This window comes from Panulirus ornatus, chromosome 27, assembly GCF_036320965.1.
Source record: "Panulirus ornatus isolate Po-2019 chromosome 27, ASM3632096v1, whole genome shotgun sequence".
Classification (NCBI taxonomy): domain Eukaryota; kingdom Metazoa; phylum Arthropoda; class Malacostraca; order Decapoda; family Palinuridae; genus Panulirus; species Panulirus ornatus.
The window spans coordinates 19078676-19101277 of NC_092250.1; the positions used below are offsets into that span (position 1 = coordinate 19078676).

Genomic DNA, 22602 nt, shown 5'->3' on the forward strand with positions numbered 1-22602 from the left:
CATCTCATTAACAGCACCTGCTCTACATATTCAGAATTCCCTCATGGTAGCAATTTACAACAAATTAAATTTTTCATTGTGTTACCATTTGAGAGCATTTTTCTTTTTGAGAAAAAAAAATATAAATGCAGTACATCAATACAGTAACAGGTTACCTATGTTTGTGGTAGGATTATCAAATGAATAAATGTTCAGGCTGCATTGTCAGACGTAAAGTGCATCCCATTAATGGTATAATATATGCACATATAATCATGGGATCATGTTAATGGTATAATATATGCACATCATCATTGATTCACGTTATAATTCCCAATGGTGGGAGTTCCATTATTCATTAGTTTCTATGGTCTATAGATTATTTGTATGTATCTACATACATTTCCTTTCCTGCTTAAGCAGAGCAAAAATGAGGTACTATCCCACACAGCATTTTGATGGCTACTGACCAGCTGTGTACAAAAAAATTACTGGTTTTGTGTAATCTTATGTGCAAAAAAAGAGTATGTATATATTAATATATCTCATTTTTTTCTTTACAGCATATCTCTACCACATATCACTGAATAAAACGCCCAAACTTTTACAATAATTTCTGTTATACTGGTAAGAGAGGCATTGAGGTGAAAGAGAGCAGGTCCTTGCTAGCAGCACAGATCCTCATTATTTGTATTTGTTTTTTCTTGGTGTAATTTCATTTTACACATCCTAATCAAATTAAACACTTCATAGATTTTTATAAGGTGTATCACTTACATATTTTACAAATATATGGATTCTTATAGCTTATGTAAATGCTTATCATTTACACTAAAGCATTCTTTACCTGAAAAATGAAAAGAACAGCCTTTTCATCAAAAATATGTAAAATAATACAAGAAAAACAGTTTCTTTTCCAGTAAAATTGACTGCAATAGTTACTGTGTACACTTCACCTCTGCCATGAAGATAGTTATAATTTCTTTGAGGATGTATGGGTGACTGTGATGCATATTTTCCAGCTGTATTTAAGTTTCAAGTGACATCTATGTATAAGATATAGAATCATACATCAGACGAGTATTCAAACAAGGGCATGTAAGTTTACAGCCACAATCATGGTGCAATGCATTAGATTATGTCCTGTAACAATAGTGCCACAGCATGGTGAAAGGGTTAAAATGTCAAAAGCGACAAGACAACAATAGTCAATGCAAAGTGGTAACAATAACTCATCAAATGCAAGTCATATAGGGAGAGGCAATTCTCATGTTTCCATTGGAATACATAAAGTCCAATGAAATATACAACAAACAAAACTGATCCTGACTAACCTTTCCATACATAAGCAATCCTAAGAATACCCAGCGCCAACTATTCTTCAAAGATGACAATGGGTGATATGTGAAAAGAGCATTGTTGCTCCAAGTAAATGTGAGGGGATTTGGTGAGTGGGGCAGGTCTACAGGATGCTGGGGTGTGTGTAGGTTCCTGAGAAGCAAATCAGTTGCTATTTACACATGACACAGCTCTGGTGGTAGAAAGAAGCTCCACAAACTGGTGACTGATTTTGAAACAGTTTATGATAGGAAGAACATGAAAGGTAATGTGAGCAAAGGGTAATGAGGTGCACAGAGCAAGGAAGTGAGACTTAATGCTTTGAGTGTAAATATGAATGGAAAGAATCTGCAGGAAGTGATGCACTTTTGGTAAATGGCAGAGGATGTGACAGCAAATGGATAGAACGGAAAATAAAAAGGCTTAGGTACTGGATGTGTGTGGAAAGATCACTGCCTGATAGGCAAAATGTAATTTAAGGTATGCAGTAATAGTCCCTACATTGCTGTATGGATGCAGGTCTTGGGCCCTCAATGCAAAAGAATAGAAGAGGGAGGAAGTTTTGGAAATTAAATTCATGGGTATAACAGGTGGTTTGAAGAAAGATGATAATATTGGGAATGACTGTGTAAGAGAGATGTGGTAGTAAGTGCAGTCTGATTGCTCTAGTTTTGAGTAAATCAGTGAAGAAAGACCAACTAAGAGGATCCACATGTCAGAGGTGGAGGGGGAAAATGGGGAGAGAGAAGGATGAAGTGTATGAAGCTTTGGGGTGTCTCATGGTCTGACTACTCAGGAAGGTGAGAGGTATGCAGGGTATACAGTGGAGTTATGTGGTATAGAAAGGATAATGTGTTGTCAATGGGCTGAACCTGGACTTACGAAGTGATCAAAGAAAACCACAAAACTGGTCTATACAGAGAGGCTGTGGATGATTACTCTGGTTTGGGCACAATATACCTGACAACTTGTAAAAGCATGAATTAGTGAGCAGGTACAGTATGAAAAAACTACTATTATTGTTTAAGGTTAAAGACTATTTAATACATAGCTAGTAAGTGTATCAAATAAAAACTAAACTAATAATAGGAATATCACATAAAATCATGTAATTCAAGCAAATGGTGAATGTCAAACATAAAAACTTGATCCTTATCTTAAGGACTATCCAATAAACCCAAAGGCTTATTTTCTGAAGTCTAAAAATTACTTAGTTACAAAGATGTGATTCTAGAGAATTTCAAAAAACTTCAAGAAACATAAAAGGTATTACATTTTGTAATTACTCACATGAACACATTCAGATGCATTGGACAACTGGAGGATAACCTAACACTAACATTCCAGACATTAAAATATATATATATATATATATATATATATATATATATATATATATATATATATATATATATATATATATATATATATTTCTTGAGTATAGGTCAAAAAGAGTACTTCCTGCGTATTCCCTGCATGTCGTAGAAGGCGACTAAAAGGGGAGGGAGCAGGAGGCTGGAAATCCCCCTCTCCCATTTTTACTTTTCCAAAAGAAGGAACAGAGAAGGGGGCCAAGTGAGGATATTCCCTCTAAGGCTCAGTCCTCTGTTCTTAATGCTACCTTGCTAACGTTAGAAACGGCGAACATGTATAAAAAGAAATATTTTGATACAGCAAATGTTGTCTTTACATTAGCTGTCTGGAGAGACCCACAGGTTCCAATGACTATTTGAAATTACTCTTTACTTAACATTCATCCCACATTTTCCATCATCTTATGTGCCTTACCCACTTGTGTTTACTGCTGCAGCGACAGAAGAGCACAAAATATCAGTTTTATCAATTTCTCACCATAAATTTTCATTTTCTGTTTTTTTTTTATTCCGAGCTTAGTTTATCATATATGATTTATAAATACAGAAGTCAACTAGGCCTATTACACTCTACATATCTACAAGTGCTTGACTCATTTTAAAATTTAATAACCCTACATTTTCCCCTGCTCTTCACAGCCCTCCCCACCTCTTGTCTTATTCCTTGTCAGAAAATTACTTGTGTGTTTGCTGCCCTTCTAAATCGTCCTCTCAGAGATTCCTACTCAAGCATGAATGGCATACTATACTAAATATAAAACAAACACTGACCAGAGATTATGTATATATCATTGTCAACTTGAAAAGCAATTTTATGAAAAACTTTACGTTCAATATCACTCCCTAACACCTCATCAACAAAAGCATTACAAACACCATTTATCTATCATCATTAACCCTAAATAAAGTTCCATAGCACAGACCAGGTTTGTAAACCCTTTAAAACCACCCATACATAGCCTAGACCCAAATCACGATAACACATTCATGAACCAACATATCCTAATCATACCAGTCCCATACCACAAGCTTATCCCACCGCACGAGTCCCGGTCACCTCTGTCCACTATCCCGCACTAATGCTGTACGTCACTTATTTCACAAAGTTCGTAAAGTTATAAGACACATTATCTCTATGTCCAAACTACTGTGTATCTGTGTTGAATTTTCATGACATGTCAATACCGGCAAATCACATGACAGTATCGTTTCAGTGTCTCGTTAGTTTTTTCGTTCCTTCGTCACACAAACCACACACTAATACACCACCTAACCACGTTTCAGTTGATTGTTTGGCGAGACACTTCCCAGAAATCACGTCCGATATGTAATATTACATTCATATAAGCTAAGTTCTGTGTCCACAAATCGAGCGATTGAAGATCGCACCAATTTACGTCATTAAGTCTCGACCAATCATGGTGCACCACTCTTAAATTCGTCGTTCTCATTGGTTAAAAGGATATTGAAGTTAAATGGATACGAAGAAAACGGAAATTGTGTTTACATGTGACGTAGTGCTTCTCAACCTACTATCTATGAGTTATGCACTGGAAGGCATTCTAATTGAAAGACTCTTACTAATATGTAATCAATATATCAATATCAGGATTCTTGTATCAAAAATTATCCTCATTGTTTGAGATTTATTTGAGTGTTTTACTGTTTTTGAGAAACACTACGTATTGAAGTACACGTATATGTAGGATGGTTACCATTTCGGTTACCTTTGAATTATAATTAGTGTTTTGGACTTCCTTCACCATGAATTATAAGAGAATATTAGTATAATCTTGATATATGCATTGTATTTCAAGTGAAAGAGATTTTAAGAGCTATATTCATAACTTTACCTTTCCTCAACAGGAAAATTGTGTTGTGGTTACTGTCCGTGACCAATGAGAGCTCTCGTCGTGTATTTACAAATTACTTACAGATTTATTGTAAATCTGTAATATTTTACAGCGTGATAAGGGAATCTGGTTAGTGCTCATTGTTTCTTGATATATTATGAAGTAACATGCAGCTATAATTCATATGATCATCTATTCTGGGTAATTATCTATTTCATTCAATCCGATTTATATTAAATGGATCATCTCAACTTCCGTCCAGCAGATCATCAAAGGACACGACACCCAGTTTCCTACGAAGAACTTGTTACCCTCAACCCATGTAAATATGTACAATAATACATAGATACATAAAACCATTTGAATTTGTGTACTTTATTTGTATTACGATTTTGGCTTTATATTCGTCTAGCAATCGCTTGGATTATGTGTAAATTTATTTTTTTTATTATTATTATTTTGCTTTGTCGCTGTCTCCAGCGTTAGCGAGGTAGCGCAAGGAAACAGACGAAAGAATGGCCCAACCCACCCACATACACATTTATATACATACACGTGTATATATATATATATATATATATATATATATATATATATATATATATATATATATATATATATATATACTGGTGTTCTTCGAGCCCAGTTGCGAAAATTCAGAGGACGGACAATAAAACAGCATCCTACCCCCAAGAGCCTACCTTACCCTGTTCAGGTGTGAAGCGCACCCAAGCAGCAGCAATCTCATGACAGGGATCCTGGAGTTCCATAACTAACAAGCTAGCAAAGAATGTTTTATGACTCTTAAAAATATGCAAACGTGAAAGACATACTTATCACATATTGTTGATAAATACACAGTACTGGTTATTCTACAGCGTAGTCAACATTCGTGGCTCTTCAGAACTTTTGTGTTTGCACAGGCGATGAAAGACTTGACCTCGACCTTGATGCCGCTTGAGGGGCGTGGCCTGTGGTCGACTTGTTAAATGGGGCCTTACTTGGACTGGCGAGTGGACGGTTGTAGGTAATAGACGTAGGCAGGGTACGTGACGTCCACATGTGGGCGTGGCTAGGTTTGTAATCGTGGTCATGATACAGGGGCGTGGTTGTAATGTGATCAGATGTGGGCGTGGTTATGATTGAGGGTGATCAGATGCGGCCGTGGTTATGATTGAGGGTGATCAGATGTGGGCGTGGTTATGATACTGGATGATCAGATGTGGGCGCGGTTATGATGCAGGATGATCGGATGCGGACGTGGCTACGTGGCTAGGCTAGCGTTGGTGGTCGGGCCAACAGGACGGGGATGCGGTGATTGTTGAACTGCATGGCGGAGGTGAAGGCTCTCAGGCCCAGCAGTCTGAGGACGGGCAGGCAGTGCCTCTGGTCAGCTACCATGTCCCGGAAGCTCGTCCTAAAACGCCACACACGTGCTTGGTACTTCAGGATCCTCGTAGTACCATACGTACCCCTGGCGTGACTTGGCTCTTCGCCTGACCTAAGAGCTGAGGGCTGCCCGACCCGTGGTTCTCAGGTACAGCAGGTGCCGCGGCGGGAGCGGCAGCCGCAGGGCGGTGAACAGCTGCCGAACGGAGGCCTCGAAGTTCTCCAGCAGCGCCTCATACAATACCATCCTGAATCTGCGGGAAGAAGGCGGGCGGTCATAACTATACCGAAGAAAATTTCGTGGTTTTTAGAGTATAGCTTGACAGACTTGTGTCACTATAACCAAAATGCCCATTATCTTCACATGACACATAATTTGTATATCTAGATTTATCATATCAATATTTCATTATATATATATATATATATATATATATATATATATATATATATATATATATATATATATATATATATATATATATGACCACGCACTTTCATATAACACGTAAGTCTCCAAAAAGACAAGGGTCGAATCAAGACCTTAGGCGTAATAAGCGAGAGCGTTACTGCGAGGCTATAAATTGTGCGGCACAGGCTCACTTATGTGGGTAGTGGCGGAGGAAGTGAGGCAGGAGGAGCAGGTCTTGGTGGAGATGTGAGCACACAAGACGAGGGTCGCGGCAGGCAGACGATGCTTTACACCACGGGAGTCGAACCCTGGATCTACATACCATTGGACAAACAAGACCCGTCAGACATTGGATTAAACGTTGAATAGATGACGATGATAATGTTAGTTATAATAAAGATATCACGAGCTTAATAATAATAATGATGAGAACAACGGGAATTGTAATCATCAGTGCCAGGTTGTCTATTCTCATCATGTGTTGGGTATAATACAGTGCCTTACTGTATAGGTGAATGACCAGCGCTTCCCCATGAATATGTTGTGTTACTGGATGATCATAACACAGCAACTTGGTTAGTGTGCTACTGGATGATCATAACCCAGCAACATGGTTAGTGTGTTACTGAATGATCATAACCCAGCAACATGGTTAGTATGCTACTGGATGGTCATAACCTAGCAACATGGTTAGTGTGTTACTGGATGATCATAACCCAGCAACATGGTTAGTGTGTTACTGGATGATCATAACCCAGCAACATAGTTAGTGTGCTACTGGATGATCATAACCCAGCAACATGGTTAGTGTGCTACTGGATGATCATAACCCAGCAACATGGTTAGTGTGTTACTGAATTATCATAACCCAGCAACATGGCTAGTGTGCTACTGAATGATCATAACCCTGCAACATGGCTAGTGTGCTACTGAATGATCATAACCTAACAACATGGTTAGTGTGTTACTGGATGATCATAACCTAGCAACATGGTTAGTGTGTTACTGGATGATCATAACTTAGCAACATGGTTAGTGTGTTACTGGATGATCATAACCCAGCAACATGGTTAGTGTGTTACTGGATGATCATAACCTAGCAACATGGTTAGTGTGTTACTGGATGATCATAACCCAGCAACATGGTTAGTGTGTTACTGGATGATCATAACCTAGCAACATGGTTAGTGTGCACTACTGGATGATCACCACCCGTCTGCTGGGTGTGTTGATAAACAACCATTATCCACCCGAGGTCAGTGGATGGTTATCATCATGACCCGTGTGATGAAGGGGTAGTGATGCACATCCTCCTACCATCGTTAGGTTGTCATGACTTACCTGAGGACAGCACGAGGGTCGCGCACCAGGTACACCACCTGCAGGTCCAGGTCGTTGTCCTCCAGCAGTGGCAAGACCCAGCGCAGACCCAGCCTCAACACCTGTGACAATGATGCTGCAGGTCAAAGTTGGGACATCTCAGTCCATCATCCTCAGATGTAAACTAAAGATACATGATTGCATCACCTTGTTACTGTAATTACAAGAAGTCTGTACCCTGTTACGGTGGTTGGTGGGGCGCTCACCCCTTGACCACACTGTGATCTCTTCTGAACTCAAAATTTCTCAGAAGCTCAGACTATAAAGGCCAGAAGAAATAGAACTCCGGCTGAATCGCATCCCGCTTACCTTGGCAACATGAAGGCTTGAGTTCCGGCAGACTTGGCTGACGACCGTGGCGTTGAAACAGGATAAGGTTGTGTTCCCTTGGTTCTGGTAGCACCTGGTAGCCAGCTTGGTGTTCCAGCGGAGGTACCAGGGCTGGCGGACCAGGTAGGACACCTGGTGTGGATGAGGGTCAAAGCGACAGCGGAATACGTCCTTCAGGAAGGCTAGGGCAGTGCGGGTGGCCGGAGTATCGTGGTGTAGCACTGTAATCTTCCATTGGTGTAGGGGCTCGTAGCTGTCACACAGGGAGGAACACCACGAGTTACGACTCGGTAATATATGCCCTAAAGACCTCGAGCTCAATGGTTCGATCCTCGAGCTCGATGGTTCGATCCTCGAGCACGACAGTTCGATCCTCGAGCACGACGATTCGATCCTCAAGCACGACGGTTCGATCCTCAAGCTCGATGGTTTGATCCTCGAGCTCGACGGTTCGATCCTTAGGTATGATGACGTGGTCGTTGCTTGAACGTGTTCAAGGGCCGTACGGTCGTGTTCAAGGGCCGTACCGTCGTGTTCAAGGGCCACACGGTCGTGCTGAGCGTGTTCAAGCTTATACAAACGTTCGCTATTTCCGGGGTGATTGAACATTTAGCTTACTGGATGAAGCGTTACGTTGTACCGGCAGGACTCACACACAGGGGGAACATACTACCTTGTGACCCTCACTGGTGAGTCGCACGACCGACATGTCACCCTAGGAACAGCACAGAAATCAATGTTGTGACACACACACACACACACACACACATACACACACACACACACACACTGAGGCTACAGGGGGATGGACGCTTAAAGAAAATGGGTTGTGTAAGAATATCTCAATAGTAGAGAGGGGAAATCAATCTAAAGAAAATTGTGTGTGCGTGTGTGTATGTGATTGCCTTAGATTATACATTAGAGGAAATATTCTAAAAGAAAGTGGAATGTGTATGGATACCTTGAATCATATTGTGCTAAAGGGAAATATACTTAAAGGTGGGGGTGTGTATATATCCTATGGGTATCACACTACAGAAAAACTATATCATTTACTTAAGGCTTATGATATATTGCAGGAATGAACTACAGAACAGAGTCTGTTGTTAAGGTTTTGTGATACTAGTAACAAGTATAGAAGTGGAGACATTAGTATTGTGTAACATCTACATCTTTAATATCTACATTTTGTGGTAAGTTGAAGGTAGAACTAAGATAAATGTAAAGTGGCTTTTTGATTCATACTTGAATACCTTCTAACTCTACCTAGTCCACTTGATAATCTCATCACTCTTTACTCCACCTACTCAAATTTCACTTTTCGTCACGAATATGTAATTCTTATTTCTGTTTCTAAATTTACCCATGCCTCCCTCCCTCCTCCAGTTTACTCTTTCCTTCTTCATACCTGGCTGGTGTTCGCTCCCCTCCTCCTCCGTGACCTCTATTGACCTCACCTGTAGAAGGTGTCGGGGTCGGCTGTAGCCAGCAGCTCCCCCAGGAAGGATGACCCGCTCCGCCACGTCGACAGGAGCAGGATGACCCGTGGTGACCTCTCGCTGACCTCTTCACCATCCTGGATAGGATCTACGCCATCTTGGGCAAACTGGGTCCCTTGCGTCTCATTGTGGACATAAACTCGATCCTCGTGGACATATTGGACCTCACCTGTGTCACTCTGGACATGAGTACGACCCTCTCGAACTAAGTGCGTCTCGTTGCAGTCAGTTTCTAGACCTTTTTGAGCATATTTCCCGAGCGTCTGTCCGTGGCGTGAGTATATATGGACGTGTCCGTGACTTACATGGCCATTCTTGCGACCTTCCTGGCTGTTACGGTGAGAGATTTGGCTGTTTTTGTTAAGTTCTTGTTTGTTCTTATCGTCGTGAAACTTCTGGCCATCTTCAGATATGACTTTGTTTTCGTCGTACAATGCCAGGTTGTTTTCATCGTTCGTCGTTTCGTTGTGTAAGTCGTCCATATTTCCGTCGTCGACGCAAGTCGTTCTAGAGCTGTGGTGCGCCCGGCCCGGCCCGCTATGCGTCTGCCCCTGGTGTGGATGCTGGCGGCTCCGGCGTGGACGGTGGCGCCGAGCGAGGGTGGTCAGGTTGTGCAGTGACGCTCTAAGGTCGTGGTCATGCCGGGTAAGGTCGTGACCTCCCTGGGTAAGGTCGTGACCTCCCTGGGTAAGGGGGTGACCCAGTGTCTCGTGCTGTGGCTCCGGCGCCGGACCTCGCAGACCACAGCAGCACAGCAGACACGCTGACGCCCCCCACACACTCAGCGCCGCCAACACCCGCATCCGCATCTTCCACAGCGACCTCATCTTCGCCTTCAGGGTACCCGCCTAACCTTCAGGGTACCCACATGTCAAAGCCACCCAGATAACTATCCTCACTACAGAATACTTTCGTTACTGAGTCCGAACATGTGTGTGTGTGTGTGTGTGGCTGTGTTAGAAATGGATACGTGTGGATATCTTCTTACGGGAGGAGTACAGAGGGAGGAAAGAGTAATATCCACACTGCCATTACGAAGACATGCCACCGTCTTCCCACTTCCAGAATCCACTCAGTTCTAACACTGTTCTTATCCACACCATCCACGTTCACTCGATCCACGCGTGACAGGTTCCGTGTTACGTAGTATCCACATTGACATGTTCCGTTCAGCCAAATATCCACATTCACTTTATACATTACGTGTTAGCCACATCAACTGGTTTGTATTACCGGGTATCCACACCAGCGCCATTCATATGACCACATATCCACAATATCAACGCAGTGATGTCTTTCAATATCCACACACTGTAACGCTACCAGTTCTTCTTAATATCCACATCCTTAAATATCCATATCACCAGTATATTCTCTAAATATCCACACGTAGTGCTAACATACCGAATATCCAAATTCTCTCTACTCATACCATAGAATATCCACATCACAAATATCCATAGCCATGATTATCCACGCAAGCAATACTTGCAATTCTGAATATCAAGCTTGCTTATCCACACATTGCTGAGTATTCATACCGCCAATATCCACACCTGGGAATACCTAAAGCAGCGAGTATCAGACAAATTATGTCACTGAATATCCACAATCCATTACCTCAGTACAGCGTACCCACTTCACTTGTGATCCACACGGGGATACGTCATCCACATATTGCCCACAATACCAAGTATCCACACACTGTCCACATCAGCAAGAACCAACATTACACAGTATCCACATTTGTTCATATTACTCAACATCCACACAGCGGAACACACGGGAAAACCCACATCATTGAATATCCACATTACTGAATATCTGCACCATCGAATATCCGCATCATCAAGAATCCACATGGCCCAGCCCGGTGAAGTACCCACATATATCCACGCTACCGCTCATCTTCCCCAGAGAGTACCCACAAATAAAAGGTATCCACACGATCGAGTGTCTTCTCTTGCTCCTCAGGGGAATATCCACATTGCCTACACTAACGAATATCCGAACGGTCGAATATCCATTTTACTGAGTACTGAGATCACATGCTAATCTATAATCCGAATATCCACACTTGGATAATCATTACTTAATATCCATATTACATTTTCCACAGACAGAAGCACCCGCATGCGGCACTACCTTATCTCTGATGTCCACACAAAGGATACATGGCAATATCAATATCCAAACCTCTACGAATATCCACATATAATCCACCGCATATCCACTCACACCAGAAAACATCCACACCTAAAGGAAACCACGTCGTTAGATATCCACATTTAAGGCTGTCACTGATGTCCGGTACCCACACTCAGGTGTGGCTGACGTCAGAGTACCCACAAGCGGGTGAGGGGGCTGACGTCAGAGTACCCACACGCGGGTGTCAGGCGAGTGGGGCTGACAGCTGAATATACCCACACGCGGGCGTGGGTGCTGACGTCAGAGGACACACACGTGGGTGGGGCTGACAATTGGTGGTTGGGTGTGCTGCTGACCTCGTGTGCTGACGTCTGGCCGCTGCACCGCATACTGTGTTCCGCACTTCTGCAGTGACGCGTGTACCCCCCCCCTCACACCCCAACCCCCAGCTGGCGGTCTCAAACCCCCCCCCCTCACACCCCACCCCTGTCTACACTGGCTTAGGGGTTGGGGGTGGGGGGGTGGGGGGGGTGGGGGGTTGTCAGCTGACGTTACCTCAGCCTCCTGGTCGGGATGGTCTCGTCTCTCTTCAAAATCATCAATAAATAATAAATCTGTTCCATCAATGAGTCAGGTCTTGAGCTGTTGTTAGGGTGGCACAGTGTGTGTGTGTGTGGGGGGGGGGGGGGGGGTTGAGGAGGTAGGGGCCGGGGAGGGGCTGGGGGAAGGGGAGCGCTGTCATGAAAGAGAGGGGGAGGGGGAGGGGGTGGGGGGATAACAGGAGAGGGGGTGATGAGGGGGGGGTAGCGTTACCATCAGGTGGTCGAGGCTGTCGCCAGCTGACCACGTGGCTTGGCAGGTCCACCATCACCACTACCTACTGCCACTTACCTTGCCACTACCTCCTCCCACTTACCCTCATCAATACATTAGTCTACCACCACCACCACCACTGCCACCTACCACCTGTCATAATCAATACTTCTTCCTACCACCACCTACCTTTACCAATCATGGTTGTAAACGTTCAGACTGTGGTTGTAAACGTTCAGACTGTGGTTGTAAACGTTCAGACTGTGGTTGTGAACGTTCAGACTGTGGTTGTGAACGTTCAGACTGGTTGTGAACGTTCAGACTGTGGTTGTGAACGTTCAGACTGTGGTTGTGAACGTTCAGACCATCGGCAATATTCAATAGACAAAAGTAAGCTCCACAGTGATGGTCACAACCATCACATACTTCATATATTGTAAACAATCAGGCAAGACCTCGCTATGTTACCATGTGTGTGTGTGCGTGTGTGTGTGTGTGTGTGTGTGTGTGGTTATCCACTTGCATCTCTACCCATAAGGCCGTATATATAATCATTTCTCTATCTTGAAATCTAGAGTATTTTCATGCTAAGTATCTATGTCCATCTATGTGTCTGTGTATCATCTCGTCAGTTTACATAGACTTTTTGTTCCCCACATCTACCACAGCATTTCCCTGGTAACAACTCTATGAACAAATTTAGAATTTTAATCAAATTCTTTTGTACAAAATTACAGTGTTAAATTTGGTATTGTTCTACGTAAGATAACTATATTTGCTTTGTATAGAAATAATGTTGATTAAAACTTTTAAGTAATAAGAAATATAATCACAATTATAATCATTGTTGCCAATTTGATCAAGGTAATTGTTTCCAATTACATTATGGTGATGAATGCCACTGAGGTCTTAATAATCATGCCCATTAAGTACTAGTGATTAAGTACATATTATTAAGGATGTTTAGAAATACATAATATAAACAACAATGATTGTCCATTGCAACATCATTATCACACATTATAAAAGCTTACAAAAATCTCTGACAACACACAATGTCAAATTAAACATAACATGGTTGAAAAATAGGTTTGGGATATCTCATTACACTCAATATCACAATCTTACACGAGACATATTGTCTTTGACATATATATATATATATATATATATATATATATATATATATATATATATATATATATATATATATATATATATATATATATATATATATATATCTCGTGCCAAAATATCACTTTTCCTAAAATATGGCGTATTGTGAAGTATTATAAAATAAATCATATTACAAAACTTAACAAAATATTAATTAAAATATTTTCTTAAAGTAACAAATTGTGATAATTAAAAATTTTAGATGATATATTTTGACAGCAGCCAGCAACGTCAAGGTTGTAGCACATTCGCTGATGATCAAATAACCAAGATATGAAATATTTATCCAGACCAACATAGATCGTAAACAACGAATTTACATTTTGAAGGTCTATAATGGAATGGCTATCACCACTTCATCATTCTCTAACTGCACAACATCAACGCGATCATTACAGAATTAATGAACAGCATCGCAAAATATATCATAAAAACGTAATCCATTTTCATTGCAAACCCCCCAGGTTAAACCTCACGTTATACGCACTACATATGTCATTACACCAAACAGCGGCTCTGTTTCAGCTTCGTTGTTATCGGAAAGGACATGGCATGACTGACCGTCTTTAATTCATCGTTATACGACTCTCTTTCCTCCTTCATGTAACCATTCAGTCTCTTGAGGTCGACGGTACGACCCTTTGACCACGACAATCGATTCGCCAGCACGAAGCCACGACCCTGTGATCGGATGGCGTGGCCTCCAACTCGACCCTTGGAGTCAGGTCAAAGACCAGGTCATCAGGGCCAAAGGTCGTCCCGTCATGGTTAAGGAAGACTAAATTACAACCAAGCGATCATGCAGCCAGTTACAACATCACAACACACGAGTGACTGTTTCCTCCCCGCCTCAGTGTGGAGTTGTGGACCAGCGACGTCATCTGGCGGGGCGAGGCGTCAGAATACTGGGGCACAACCACTGGGCCAGCAGCCTTACTGATGCTCTGGGAAGGGTTGGGGTCTTCTGATCTCAAGCCCCTGTGACGTCCTTGAGGGTCAGAAGACCTGTCTAGAAGCCCTTGTGACGTCCCAAAGGACAAAGGGTACTGGCAGAATTGACAGGTCCTGGCGTCTGTCTAGAGGAAACAGGACGCGTGTGAGAGTACCTGTCAGGTCCTGGCGCCTGTCTAGATGACAGGTGGCGCGAAAGGAACTCCCAAAATGACAGGTCCTTGTGCTACCGTAAGTGACAGGTGTCGGACGAGTCTCTGTGCAGCCCTAGAAGACAGGAGGTCCGCCCGTGGTCCTGACGGAGACGGTGACAACAGGCACGACCAGCAGGAGACAGCAGGCCAGGAACAACAGAGCCAGCAACACAAGGAACAACACAAGCACGGTGGTCAGGGAGTCTTTTAGCTCTAGTCTTCTGTTCTGAGATGCATTCGAGTGCTGCGGATGCGCTCCTGCAACACTGTGTGACTCTGGTTTGCCTGAGTTATTGTCACTAATGATTTGTGTCGTACATTCCTCACCTTCCCTCGGTCCTTCACTGCTGGGGTCTTGGTGAGGGAGATCTGTAGGAGGAGCTTCTCCTGCGTCAGGTACAGTCTTGCAATCTTCACTTAAACCTTTCTTCACCCCAGGACTCAGACAGCCAATTATTTTCACCATTTTCGAGGATATATTAGACGTTTCCTGACTATGATGATCAAATTTCCCAGGGGAATCACCGATGGCGTTCTGCAGGGAGGTAAAATTGTCCCACAGGAGTTCCAGCGTCTTCTGCACGACGTCCAGACTGTGGGTCACGTCCAGAGGCGGCCCGGGGCTGTGGGCTGCGTCCAGAGGCGGCCCGGGGCTGTGGGCTGCGTCCAGAGGCGGCCCGGGGCTGTGGGTCACGTCCAGAGGCGGCCCGGGGCTGTGGGCTGCCCCAAGAGGAAGCCCGGGGCTGTGGGCTGCGTCAAGAGGCGGCCCGGGGCTGTGGGCTGCGTCCAGAGGCGGCCCGAGGCTGTGGGCTGCGTCCAGAGGCGGCCCGGGGCTGTGGGCTGCGTCCAGAGGCGGCCTGGGGCTGTGGGTCACGTCCAGTGGTGACCCTGGATCGTCCGTGGGGTCCATGTCGAATGGATGCTCAGTACAGTGGCTGGGACAACTGTGGTCGTCAAGTTTCTCTGCAGCTCTTGCGGGTTCATCATCATCTCCAGCGCGCGGGTGAACCACGTCCTCCCTCAGCATTATGGATGCTCCTGGAATGATTCCATTTGCCTCAGGATCATCCAGGATCAGCAGGTCTGGATGAAGGGAGCTGAGGAAGGGCTCAGCCTCCCCGTCATGGTCCACATCGCAGTTGTCTCTGGGTCTAACGGTGTTAAATAAGTCTGGATCGTAGTTTTCTATTTCCATTCTCTTCTGACTTCTTAAACTCGCCCGTTGTCTGGTCTTGGGCGCTCCGCTCGTGGCCTCTGACACACTACCGTTGGTGAAGTTTTTCAATTCGTCGTCCGCCTCGTCGTGAGCGAGTTCAAAGGTCCCCGTCAAGTCCCCGAGTACCACCGTCCACTCCGTCTGAACCAGATGTTCCTCTGCTTCTTTCACCTCGGACATCGAGTCCTTCAGCCTCACATTCCTCGTCGCTTCATTCTTCTGGTCGTCATCGGCAGCTTGACTTTCTTCCCCTCTGGTTTTGTCCCGTTCTAGGTCATCCTCTGACCTATGGTAGGGCTCAGGAAACGTGTATACCCCATGTTGCGTGTGGCTGTGCCCAGACGTGGTAGTGCCGAGGTGGTGTGATGTCCCTGGCAGTGCACAGAAGGTGACCTCCCCCGGGTGAGTGTTGAGGGCCTGGACGTGGCAGTCAACGCGCTCCATCCGCCGATGGCACTCCTGCAGGGTGCGCCGCAGGTGGTGTAGCCGGGTGAGCACGTCCCCGTCCCCTCCTCCTCCTCCTCTGACGTGGTGTTCCACCATCGTCACGTCCACCCCCCAGGTGACTCCCACCTCCCTCACAATAACTGGTCGTCCCGCGCCTTCCTTATCTTCACTATCATACTCGACTTACTTCACATCTACGGTAGTCCTACTCTAATTACTTCACATCTACGGTAGTCCTACTCTACTTACTTCACATCTACGGTATTCCTACTCTACTTACTTCACATATACGGTATCCCTACTCTACTTACTTCACATCTACGGTATTCATACTCTACTGCTCATCTACTCTATTCATACTCTACTCACTTCGCATCTTCACTATTCATACTCTAAACTTAATTCACATCTACCCTATTCATACTCTACTTCGCATCTTCACTATTCATACTCTACTTAGTTCACATCTACCCTATTTATACTCTATCTACTTCGCACACTTACGTTTTCCATGTGAATCGCTTATTTTACACAGTGTTTCTGTAGATATTATCTTAGGGCAGGAGGAGGTTTGTCACTGTAGCTAATGTTCAAGTGTCACTTTCAGTTAAGCATGTAATAATCCTGATGTGTAGAGTTTCTTTACTCCTGCGTCTCATTTTTTTGTTTACATCACATTTCTCCTTCACATAAACTTTTTCACAATAGATACTATAGGTAAATACATGGTGGAAATAGATTGTTTTTCACATGAGTTTCACATAACTACAGAGCATTTCCTGAATGACATCGACACGATAATATGTTTCCAAGAATATTTTCTTCACTTTACTTCACGTGAAATATTTCATTCCTTGCTCGTTTCCATATAAATATGCCTTTGTTTATCTTTCACAACATCCGGGCGCCATCTTGGACTCGGTGGCTGGGGCCGTCATGGGCACCCAAAGGTCGGCAGCAGCAATGGCTGGAACCTGCAGGATCAGGAAGGTTCACATGTCAACCACCAACTTGGTTTGTTACATTAATATCTAAACCTGTATAACGAGCAAATAAAAATCATTATGATGTGTACAATACCACAAAGACTTGGGTACAACAGACCGACAAAGGTTTATGTAGCTCCTCTAAAGACAGAATAACGTACCACAAATATATATATATATATATATATATATATATATATATATATATATATATATATATATATATAAACCTTAAAATTCCCAGACAGTACCGCATACCTAAAGGTTTATCGTTTACTGTATTACAAATGAAAATGTGCAAGACATGCCTGTATATCGATAAATCTGTATCATCCAAAGCTAAAACTATTACAATATCTTTTGAAAAGTTTCGTCACTATGGCACAACTGAGCACTGCTTCATAACTTTGAAAAATAACAAAACAATATACAAATGAACTTTCACGCAAGTAAAAACGCATGATTATGAACGAGCAAAGATGGGCTATCATATAAAAAAAATCCTTTATTTTTGGGAATAAATTTCAGCAGTCAGGACAGCGCTGGAGACAGAGAGATGTAACAACCTTACAGCGGCTGTTACACTGCAGTTTCCGGTAACGTGATCAGTGACATCACATAATGTCACATCCAGCCCTCTGCAATATGAGCAGATGATACACAGAACTGTAGTTAGGAAAACCATTTTACCTTTCAGTCTACGACTGTGTGATGTATGGACGTGTCTTCGGAGGCGAGGGGACGTGTGGGCAATGATATGATTAAGGACACTGTGGTATGAGGCGGGTTGGTTATGTAAGGAAAGAAATCAGACAAAATGTATAGACGTTTAACCTACGATGATTTTTACATAATGTTAGTTCCACGATAAAAGGATTAGATAATTATCGAGGGTGTAGAAATGTTCAAAGATTGTATTTTCCATATATTCCTTACCAAAAACATGTAATACAAGTGATTCTCGATTTAAATGATTCATGGTCGTTGAGGTTAGCCATCTGCAGAAGTGTCTGATGAAATGATAAATGATTCTCGCGGAAAGATCCTCAACAGAAAACGGAGTATTAACAGAAAGGAAACTCGGTACACTGATACCGGTTAATGTTCACTCATTTTAAGGCTGAGGTAATTGAAATATATATATATATATATATATATATATATATATATATATATATATATATATATATATATATATATATATACTATCCTGGGGATAGGGGAGAAAGAATACTTCCCACGTATTACTTGCGCCTCGTAGAAGGCGACTAAAAGGGAAGGGAGCGGGGGACTGGAAATCCTCCCCTCATTTTTTTTTTTAATTTTCCAAAAGATGGAACAGAGAAGGGGGCCAGGTGAGGATATTCCCTTCAACAGCCAAGATTCGAACCGAGGACCTTTTCCGTTGAAGTCAGGAACGCTAACGGATAGGCTATGATCTAAACCGAAAATTGTTTGGTTTTACTCAAATATATTGTGTTGGGGTAAAATGTCATCTCTTGGTAATGGCGTCAAGCTTTACCATAGACGATGTTTGTTCAGTGAATGATAATGGCGAACTGATAAGTCCATCCGTCTTCCCCGATAAGTGTCGTCGGTTTCATCTCTCATGCTGAGATTGATCCAGTTCTAATGGTATGTTTGCAGTTACTCAATGTTACGATTTCATTCATATTTCAAATAGTACAAAGGCCCCCTAAGAAATTTTTACACAATTGCTATTCTCATGTATGGCATTTATGTGTACTGAAAATTGTTTTGGAGCAATAATTAACCATTTCAGCTGAATCTGATAACAGAGAATGAGTGTTACGATATATATATATGTATATATATATATATATATATATATATATATATATATATATATATATATATATATATATATATATCAGTTAACTGAATTTCGAAGCGTAGTGGACATATACCAGCCGGAGTTCCCCTCGACCAGCAAGTTTCCGGTAAAGATAACGACTCGGGGTCGGTTGCCGTACAGATCCTTTCTCTTGTGTCTGACGTCGAGTACATAATCACTCAGAATTAATGATTATATTATTCCATCTCACTTGTTACAAAGATTACCTTTTTTTTCCCCTTGAGGTAACCCACACTGCGTTGAATCTTGCAGGATCACATTACAGTATCGCTTTTCACGGAACATCATGGATGCGCGACAGTGTTTACTTAGCTTAGGTGGACTTGGTCATGACTTCATAATGGCTATTCATGTTTTCACGTCTAGTTGTATTAGATTCGCCTTGTTTCCTCCAGGTACAGGCCTTAACCTTATAGCAGTCGATCCGCAGTTTTATGAAATACGCAGCATCTACCTGTTGAAGAGGATATATATATATATATATATATATATATATATATATATATATATATATATATATATATATATATATATATCCACAGAATAGCCGGCTCACAGCCAAACCAGCTGTTTAGATTCTTCTTTAGGACTGGCGTAGGCTGGGGTGTAAACAAATATTTATTGACGTTGATATGTTTAGCCAAGTGAAACTGAGACAAGTAATGACTTCATCGCATGAGGATTGGATCCCTTTCCTCTTGGAAACATACTTCTTTCCAAATCAAATTTCATATTACATGTTACAGGTCGTTTCAATACCTTCCTTATGTCCCTAAGATGATCAAGTGAAGGTCATTTCCCTCGGATAAAAATTCGAACCCACTGATAATTTCAGCCTCGTCTCCTGACGCGTTTCCTCCCAATAAAACAATTTAGCGCTCGCTATCTAACATTCTACATCAAATTATACTAAGATCTTGATCAAATAACAACGTTCAATTACCTTAATGAATCACTTGTAAACGGTCGTCGTTGAAATGGGGACGAAAAATTGTGGCTGGAGTGGAGTAGTCGACTTGATGTGGCCGTAACAGAAAATATACTGGAGTGGAGGACGCGCGCTACGGCCCATCCTCAAAACACAGACACACGCACACACACACAACGTCCTGTCTCGTCTGTCACATTTCACGCTTCTTAGTTACGTTCCTTTATTCTTTAAAGATGAAGACTTTATTACAAGTACAGAAAGACGGGTACTGTGTTGAGTCGGTAAGTTTCGGGTATCAGGAAAAGGCTAGTTTGGTATAGATCTTAACATGATTGTATACTGATACCACTCATAACTGGTGTCTTATTGACATACCTCCCCTGAGTACGCTCATACAATACAGACGCACACAAGTAGGCAGCCTCGCACAAACACACGTTTGTGCATCGTTATCGCCTGATACAATCGCGGGAGAGCCTAGCACATGTGTATAAAAATGTAAACTGAAATGGACATAGAATTCATACACTCACTACGATACTACATACACTCGTGAATATATAAAAAGACAAACAGATCCACACAAATAAAGACATAAATTGCATGTACGAATGTTTTAGCCTATCATGCTAAGAAAATACAAAATGCAAATAAGACATTAAAGCATAAGTTAAACAAGAAAATAAACTCACACATGAACATGTACACACATACACACACACACATGCATAAGCTTACACGTGTAACAAGCAAGCAAAAACTGGTTTCGTACCTAACGCACACAAACAGGTTTCTAATATGTATACAAGGTAGATGAAGAAACATCCTGATGAACAGGAATACATGCTCCATAAAATAAAGCAGTACTTGAAATACAGAATAACACTAAAAGATTAGAGTATGATGGGTTTAATACTGACCCCAAGCTGGACTTAAAAGTTCCATTAGGGTTTCTGTAAAAGAGTGCCCCAGTCTAGGTGCTGTTTGGCAATCTCATAAAAGTCAGGTCAGCCTTACAAACGACCATCAAATATGGTCTTGATAGAGGCTGGAGAAGTGACTCACTGCAAATATAACTTTACGTCAGTAAAGCACGGAAAGGAGTGAATAGAACATTCTGTAGTATGTTTAACATCTTTCGCTTTTGTTGTCACAGATTCATTGTGAGTTGATGAATGTTACTTCCAGTCATACACTGAATGCTGCAAATGGGGAGAGTAATAATGATAAAAAAAAAAAAGAAGCCAGTTTGCTCAACACGTAAGTCTCCCGACGCCCAGTCCTGCTCTCGATTGGAGTTCGTCTGACATGTTTACGAAAGAACTCTGAAAGAAGAATTCCTACTTTTAATAACCTAATACTATCCTCCAAGGATGATGTGAGGCGGAATCTCTCTGAATTCTCTGCAGTCTAAGGTATGCATGGATGAATGCATTTCCGCGTCACAACCTGGATTCGATCCATTACATGAAAATTCCCGAGGCACTCATACAACTCATCCAAGAAATCACCTCTGTCTTCTTCATTCACCTCACTATCAGATTCATGAGCACTAGCAGTCATTCACCTCTCATATTCCACTTTCATTCTCATCCACATCCAACTAGAAGTTACTTCCTTACACTGCTGCAGCTCCTCTTTCATCTGATGTGTCACGTCCCCCACTACTCACTAACCCCCACGTTTTATTCCCCGAACATTCGTATACTATTCATCCCACCCTCAACTTAATTTCACTCTGAGCCACAGCATCCAGGTTCCTCTCAACAAACACCATTTACCTCTTTTTTCCTACCCTGTTTACATCTACACACATTCAAACACCCGAGCCTGAGCGTCGAAGAGAAATCCTCGCTTGGTCTTATGAACCTGTTTTTGTAAAATGATACAAGAAGGGGGTCGTTTTCAGTCCCTAACTCAATCATATCTTAGGACAAACATGTGATACGAGCATAGTTTTCCTCTCTATTCCAAGGAAGAATTGAAATTTGTGAATAAGGATTGCAAATCGCGTGAATTACACTTTTGAGATGGGGAGAAAGGTCGTATTTGTGGTCTGAGTCCCAGATAAACACATGTATAAGAGGTAGGAAGGATAGGCAATAACCGAGGCCTTGGAGGGGAATGTATGTGCAGTACTGGCTCACTGCGCCATAGTCACTAACCCTTCCAAAACGCACCTGTAATATGCTGCTGGTGGGTGGTTGCCCACCACCTGCTGCTCTGATGTGAAGGTGGATACTACAGGGACACTAATGTGAATGTAAACAAAGTCTTTGAAACGGTTGTGTGACTTAGGAGTACTCGAAAC

At 42.5% G+C, this 22602-nt stretch overlaps 3 protein-coding genes across 7 annotated transcripts in view; all 3 read right to left on the bottom strand.

The window, feature by feature from the left end:
* Mtp (microsomal triacylglycerol transfer protein) overlaps window positions 1–4063 on the bottom strand; it is a 60503-nt gene extending 56440 nt beyond the window's left edge. For 2 of the 4 annotated variants that reach the window (XM_071678299.1, XM_071678298.1), the window contains exon 1: window positions 4028–4048. In XM_071678299.1, coding sequence (XP_071534400.1) covers window positions 4028–4033 — 6 coding nt within the window. In that variant the 5' untranslated portion in view covers window positions 4034–4048. Of the gene's footprint in view, window positions 1–3702; window positions 3727–3964 lie in introns of those variants that run through there. The other 2 variants (XM_071678303.1, XM_071678300.1) reach the window with 2 other exon arrangements.
* Window positions 1–12123, bottom strand: part of LOC139757638 (carbohydrate sulfotransferase 5-like) — a 34326-nt gene extending 22203 nt beyond the window's left edge. Inside the window, 6 exon segments of the mRNA XM_071678311.1 lie at window positions 5377–6065; window positions 6067–6186; window positions 6536–6658; window positions 7686–7786; window positions 8034–8307; window positions 9512–12123. Of these exon segments, the coding sequence (XP_071534412.1) occupies window positions 5816–6065; window positions 6067–6186; window positions 6536–6658; window positions 7686–7786; window positions 8034–8307; window positions 9512–10380 (1737 nt within the window). The 5' untranslated portion in view covers window positions 10381–12123 and the 3' untranslated portion in view covers window positions 5377–5815.
* A 1373-nt stretch (window positions 12124–13496) lies between these two features.
* Window positions 13497–22569, bottom strand: LOC139757634 (uncharacterized). 2 transcript variants are annotated; one of them, XM_071678306.1, is made up of 2 exons: window positions 22472–22569; window positions 13497–17472 (listed from the first exon to the last, which is right to left on the bottom strand). In XM_071678306.1, exon 2 carries the CDS (start codon window positions 16592–16594, stop codon window positions 14909–14911), a length of 1686 nt encoding a protein of 561 aa, XP_071534407.1. In that variant the 5' UTR covers window positions 16595–17472; window positions 22472–22569; the 3' UTR covers window positions 13497–14908. The 2 variants fall into 2 exon arrangements, with proteins under 2 accessions (XP_071534407.1, XP_071534405.1); XM_071678304.1 differs by lacking the exon at window positions 22472–22569 and adding an exon at window positions 20304–20459.
* Between the last annotated feature and the right edge of the window lie 33 nt (window positions 22570–22602).

Bases quoted from the DNA above. Each gene is read 5' to 3' on its own strand.
- LOC139757634 (XM_071678306.1), bottom strand. From the start codon at position 16,594: ATGGTGGAACACCACGTCAGAGGAGGAGGAGGAGGGGACGGGGACGTG.